This window comes from Cucumis sativus, chromosome 7, assembly GCF_000004075.3.
Source record: "Cucumis sativus cultivar 9930 chromosome 7, Cucumber_9930_V3, whole genome shotgun sequence".
Classification (NCBI taxonomy): Eukaryota; Viridiplantae; Streptophyta; class Magnoliopsida; order Cucurbitales; family Cucurbitaceae; genus Cucumis; species Cucumis sativus.
In genome coordinates, this window is record NC_026661.2 from 6,294,173 (window position 1) to 6,301,212 (window position 7,040).

The following is a 7,040-nucleotide window of genomic DNA, read 5'->3' on the forward strand; positions in this document are numbered from 1 at the left end:
TCTCAAATATTCTGTCAATGTCAATTTACTACAGAAGTCAACTAGTAAACCCAATGGAAGTTGGCAAGTTAAGTTGTCAAGTTGGCCACACTAGTAAACCCAATGGAAGTTGGCAAGTTAAGTTGTCAAGTTGGCCACCCAAGGGTGCCAATAGTAGTTGGCATGTTGAGTTGAACAGTGTTAGGTGAAGTTGCAAAAAATAATCAACTCAACTCCACCAACATTTAAAGTTGATAGACCAAACATTATGTTCGCAATTTTTACCAACTCATATCATTGAATCAAACATTTTAATCTCATCTTCGGTATAGCTCACCCTTAAAAAAATATCACTATCCTTTATTGTTTAAAAGTAACCAAATAACAAATTCAAAACTTTTGAACTCAAAAGAGTAAGAATTTTTTTTGAAGAACTATCGGCAAGTTATTCCAAATATTATAAATAATTTTACATATTTATGGAACAAACTCACATCAAACCCCCAAAAATTCAAAATGTATACAAGATATACAAGTCCTATCATACATAGTTTACCCAACGTAAAATATGACTCATAAACAAAAAGTTAAAAGTTAGAGGTTTAAGTCCTCCAACCGTGAAGATGTCACCGAGAGTCGAATACTACAATACATATATTATACAAGCCAATAAAGCCGAAGTAACAGACTTGAACAAAACAGAGGATGGCACCAAGAGTCGAATACTACAATACATATATTATACAAGCCAATAAAGCCGAAGTAACAGACTTGAACAAAACAGAGGATGGCAAACGCCCCTTGTCCTTGCGAATGAAGAGGGCTTCATATGTGGGCAAGTTTATCAAAACAATTAGCCCACAAAGAATAATTTGGAGAATGAATTTGTTCAAACATTTGAAAAACAACTCCAAATTCAAAGCAGCAACATTCTTAATTCCCAGCAATAAACCAAAAAGGTTTAGCATTGCAAATGTTGCTATCATACTATACATTATATCTGAGCTCCCAAACTCAATGATCTCTTGTTCGTATCGCTTCGACACATCCTCCGCTGCAACTTTAGCAGTCACAGCAAATTTAGTTTGAGAAAACCCCAACTGCTTGATGACTGTGTCAATTAAAGCAAAGAAGAACGCAGTGGTCCTTCTGAAAAGTAACATTCTTTGTAAATTCCACCAAGCTTTGAGTGTACATCCACAAGTTATGGCCTCAGCTACGCTCCAACAGTTCTTGATTACAAAGACATATGCAAAAGGTATGGCCCATAAGCTTGTCACCTATAGTTAAAAAGAAGCCAAACCAACATCTTAGAATTGAAGCTTCCAGATAAAGAAAATAAACTCAATTGTCCATTTCTTTCTGTCATGTATTTGACAGTGTGTCAAATCAGCTAATGTTTGTTTGCATGCCACATCATTATTACTTAATGAACGATGTCAACAATGGCGACTACGTAGAGAATCACAATTCGAAATCCAGTATTCTAACAAAGGACATTTTCACTTCACTACGATTAAATTCAAAGACTAAATTTAACTCACTTATCCATTCCTTTTGCGATGTATTATTTAGCGCAATTGTGTCTAATAATTAAACACATATTAGCATGTCACATCATTATTTGATTGACAATGTAAAAAATGGTTGTAAAAAATGGTGACTATATAGAGGATCACAATTCAAAATCCACAAATATATAAAACATAGTTTGGAAACTAGACCCATAATAGTTGTATCTATTTAAATCATGAACTAATAGTTATATCAATTTAAACCTAAACATTAATAAATGTATCAATTATACACCCTCTTTCGAACTTAGTTCGAAAAGTATCACTCAAAACATATAAATGTTTCACTTAAAGTTATAAGTGAAACAATTTAGATAATTTATTAAATTACATTTGAAAATTGTGCATGTAATCAAATCATACACATGTCAATTTCTTCAATTGAAGGATTAATAAAATGGACGATTATAAATAAAAATGCATGGATAATTTTAAAAGAAAAACTTAATTGAGAGTTGGAGTAGATTCACTCGTAAAAGTTTTAAAATGTTTATCAAAATAAATGAAGAGCGTAAATCGATACACTTATGAAAATTCAAACTTTAAATTGATATAATTATTAGTCAAGAATTTAAATGGGTACATCTCCAAATTTTTATTTATGGGGTTTAAATTGATATTTTCCCAAACATTTTTAAGTTCACAACCATCAAAATTCAAAGACTAAATTTATAACTTAAACCCAAGTCAATTAATAAGGGAATTGCTCTGAGAACAACGACAACTAATGAAAAAGAGATAAGATCAGGAAAAACAATACCACTGGATATAAAGACAACCAATGAAAAGAAAATAGAGTATGAAATGTTACCTCTGGGAATAAGGGAATGCCTTTAAGGAGACAAAGTGCAGGAACGGTGGCATAATACAGCATTGGTATAGAAAGTGGAGCCCATAAAAGATATACACAATATCCCATTTGAGCTCCAAATTTGATCTTCCCATGTCCATGTATGAAGGGGCAATAGTTGGACAAAAAAATTTGAAACATGCCTTCACACCACCTCTTATATTGAACTAGAGCTACATCCAAGCTAATCGGAGCAAGACCTAAAAAAGCTCTTTTCTTTGGATTATAGTAAAGTGATCTCCAACCTCTGCACTGTATTGTCAACCCAGTAACAATATCTTCGACTGCACACCCATATACTAACCCCATCTGCAATTTATTTTAGATAGACACGTATATTAATCCCATCTGTTATGTATGGTTATCCTATTTCAGAGAGAAATAGAGAAAGAGACAGACCTCCCTTCCCCATTGAGAGCCATTTTCAAAGTTGCAGTCAACGAGAAGCTTACATGCTTCTTCCAACTCATTAACAGGTTTTGGAACTTTCTTTTCAGTTGGCACGTCCAAATGTATTGATCCATTAAGATCTTCAACATACTTCTTCCCGCTGAGAGCTTCTCTGCGATGGAAACATCCAGTGCCACAATACAAGGCAGTGCCATATCCATCCATGCCAGCTAGTTCAATCTGCACCATTTATGTTATTTCATCAACTTGGTTCATTTACTGTGTTTGTTAGAAAAACGAAATTTCTTCAAAATTCTAACCTCATTAATAACTAGATCTGGAATGCCATATAGCATATTTTTTGTAATGTTATCAAAGTATTGAGGGAATTGCACAAATGCAATGTCATGGCTTCTTTTTCCATCCAGGAAAAAACATAGTGACTCCTTTATTGTGTCTGGATTATTTGAGTACATGTCACAGTCTAAGTTGAGGATGAAGGGAGCATTGGTTATCTCTGAGGATACTCTTATCTGCAACACATTTGTATGATTTTAATTGTTTCCTTACAAATAAAACATGGAAATGCATAATGTTTAGGCTATCATTTTAGTCAAATGATTTGTGTTTGATTTCTATTTAATTAAGTTCTTAAGTATTAGTTATCCCGTCATTTTAATTATCAAATACTAATAGATTTCCTACATCGTACATTTTCTTTAAATATCAGCCCATGGTCCCTTTTTAATTGTTCTGATTCAGGCAAAGTAGAGACGTCGTAGAACCAAGCACATGTTACAGGACCAAAATGAACGATAACCCAACCTGTGCAAAACTTACCAATGCATTCATAGCTCCAGCTTTAAAATGGTGGGGATGATTGGGTCTCTTTTCACGTGCCATGTACACCAATTTTGGTAGTACACCTCCATGAATATCCACATCATCAAGATTATTTCCATCAAATATTATCTGCCATGAAGTAAATAGTCCAAAAACTGAGTATTAAAAAAAATTGCAATGGCTTATATGAGTGGAGGAAATGCAGCAAGTAAACCTTCACAATGGATTGATGATTTTGCTTTGTTATGCCATTGTCCCACTCAGAGAAACCTTTATTTTGGTCCCGTATCTCCTTAGGAACCCTCCCCATCTCAACCACCGAGTTAATTCTCTCCTTCATTTCATCAAATAGTTTCTGTTCAACCCATTAAGAGATACAATTTAGACACTACCATTGATCCAATACGTGAAAAAAAAAAAAAAAAAACCATACAACAAAACTACACTCATTACTGAAAATTGAAAGAAGCCCATCGTCCAGTACCTTCATGTCGATCCACTCTTGGGAACGATGATGCAAAGCAGAATTGAGAGAAAAGTAGGCCTCCGGAGACCTAGGCTCGACCATGAACTTTCTACAAAAAGGCAACCAATGCTTGGCGAAATTCGAAGCTTCAATAAGAGCATAGAATGTGAACTCGGAGCCCCCGTCGTCGGAGAGATAAATGGCCAATTTCTCAGTTGGGTAATCGTAGGCCATAGCGGATAAGACGGTGTTGATGACCAAAACCGGGGGTTCGATAGTGGGGTCGGCTGTGCAAACGAAAACGTCGACATTTGGTAATTGGTGGTCATTGTACCTGCGGTTTGAGAACCAGAGCGAGCCATTGACGCCATGGAAATGAGGAGCTCAAGCACTCACCATATTGCCCTTGTTTCTTTCTCAATACTTTTTTTCTTTAGAAACTTAGACATTTTGTTGAAAGATTATTTAATTTTTGATTAGAAATCTAAATTAAGGTACTTTATTCTTATTGTATTGCTGTCAATAAAGTAAAGTAAACCAAATTATTTTCAAGATATTCCTAAATTTAACCTTTTCCATTAGATTTGCCAATATTTGAGTACTTTTGTGGCATCATAATTTTCTAAAATTGTTACACACAATTATTATGATTTATTATGTGAAAACTTTTGCTTTCACTTTATTTATTTTTCACATACTTATATCCATATAGTTGATAATCGTATTGAAAATATCTATCAATATAATAAAATATTATTGGTTATCATGTGCCTATTCCTAATAGAAGTCGATAGTAATATAACAATGCCTATCACAATTTATTTTTAATAAAAGATGATATATTGTTATATTTGTACATATTGTAATTAGTTTTGCTATATTTAAAAATGACATTTGAATTTAAATACAAATAACAATCTATAACATAAATAATAAATAATAAAAAATTAGAAAAAGTGTAATGGCTTCAAAATCTACTGTGGTTTGAGAGTCTGAGTTTGTTTTTATAACTAATAATCATAATTATAATAGTTAATTTTTGAAGTGGTGAATAGGGTTGATAATTACTTTTCTTTAAAATAGAAGAATTTTCACTCAAATGAAACTTTCTAGTTTGAAGTATAAGACTAAAATACGTCAACTTCCAATTGTCTTTATTAATTAATATGTTTTGTTTTTTTTTATAAAAAAGTTTTGTCTCAATTTTGGTGTAAATAAATATATGAAAGAAAATTTATATTATGCCAAAAGAAAATAGAAAAAAAGTTACATTAATTAACATACTTTGCTCTCACAATTTAGGGAAAAGAAAATGAACATGAAAGGTAAGTGTACACTTCAAACCTTACTCGCTTGACAAAAAAAAAAAAAAAAAAAAAAAAAAAAAAAAAAAAAAAAAATTGATGAAACAAAAGTAGAACAAAAATCACAATTCACTAAAACTTTTTATTATAAATTAAAATATAGCTGATCAATAATTAAGCCACATTTCCTGCGTATATATTTTCCTCTCATTAAAATTTTGGTTTTATGTCTACAAAACAATTTATTATTGCAAAAAGTTTTTATTCTAAATACAATCTTATCTTATTTTGTGTGTATCTAAAAAATGCAAAGGAGAAATTAATGATTCAAATTTTTAGAATTTTGTGGTGTATATGTTATACAGTGTTCCTAGGAAAAATTTATGAAAATTATTGAATGAAATTAAAGGGCCACAACTTAGGATAGTTATGAAGTGGTTGGAGGGAGTTTGTATTATATATTTGAAGAGTTGAAGGGAATATATTTGTGAATGGAGGGAGTGTGAATATATGGGTATGTATTACCTTTGTAAGAGTAGATGTTTGTAGGGAAAGTTGAAAGTGGTACGCCAACGAACAGACTGAGAGAGAATCCAATAAACACCAAATATAATCTCAGAGATGAACATTCCCATCCATGTCCACCGCCCAGGGTGGCCCGCCGAAGGCATCCCGGTTGCTCTGTATGCCCAAATCACAACAATTGAAGCCATCACCGTCGCCGCAAAAGCTCTGTAAGCTCCTCCACTGTGCCGCCCTTCTTTGGTTTCCACCAACGTACACGGCGTCGTTTCTCCATTCTCCCCCTCTCTCATCTCTCTTTCTTCTAATCTCCCTTCCCAAGAAAAAATAATGGGCTTTATTATTTGATTTCGTCCTCTCTTTATTCTGGAGGAAATCTATTTATAGCCTATCTTTTCTTTTCATTTCTAGCATTTTAATAACCGAGCGGAATCCAAACGTAACTTAATTCATTACTATCGTCTCTTTATTTAAACACTATTTTTCTTCTTTATCTATATTTTTGGCCTTTTATTCATTTTGGGATCAGTCGTGGTTCTTTACCTTTTTGTTATTTTCATTTTAGTTCTATACTTCTAAAATGAATTTCAAATATTCGTTTTTGTCATTATATTTTAATCTTTATTCATTTCAGTCAAAGTCTTGGCTGAGTAGAAAAACAATGAATTTTCAAATACAAGAAAGCTGGTTGCTACAAATTAAGAGAGTATGAAAGAAGAGTGTAAAGCTAGAGAAGGGTCATACCATAGATTGAAACTGAGGTGAGATGGTAGATGGAAGATAGAGGTAGAAGTAGAAGTAGAATTAGACGTAGATAAACCATTTTCTTTTTTCTATATACTAACGCCAAAATAATTTCTTCAACTTTTCTTTTCAATCATTAATACATATATCATCCATGCAGTTTTACAAATTTCAACAAAATTTTAAAACAATTTCCTAATAACTTTCGTTTGTATATATAACTTTAACGGTTAAGTATATTTTTTAGTTTTCTTTTTAAAAATTAAAAATTATTAATTAAAATTTTCATTTTAAAATTGAAGCTACTTCATTCAACTTTTCAAATATTAGGAGTATTTTGAAAATAAAAAATTAGTAATTATATATGG

At 32.1% G+C, this 7,040-nt stretch overlaps 1 protein-coding gene across 2 annotated transcripts; it reads right to left on the minus strand.

The window, feature by feature from the left end:
* Positions 1-474: 474 nt before the first annotated feature.
* On the minus strand, positions 475-6,386 carry LOC101211777 (cellulose synthase-like protein E6). Of its 2 annotated transcripts, XM_004148874.3 has the most exons (8): positions 5,932-6,386; positions 4,121-4,436; positions 3,851-3,991; positions 3,634-3,765; positions 3,114-3,326; positions 2,803-3,033; positions 2,365-2,712; positions 475-1,259 (listed from the first exon to the last, which is right to left on the minus strand). In XM_004148874.3, exons 1-8 carry the CDS (start codon positions 6,219-6,221, stop codon positions 705-707), a joined length of 2,226 nt encoding a protein of 741 aa, XP_004148922.3. In that variant the 5' UTR covers positions 6,222-6,386; the 3' UTR covers positions 475-704. The 2 variants fall into 2 exon arrangements, with proteins under 2 accessions (XP_004148922.3, XP_031745055.1); XM_031889195.1 differs by lacking the exon at positions 3,114-3,326.
* Positions 6,387-7,040: the final 654 nt, after the last annotated feature.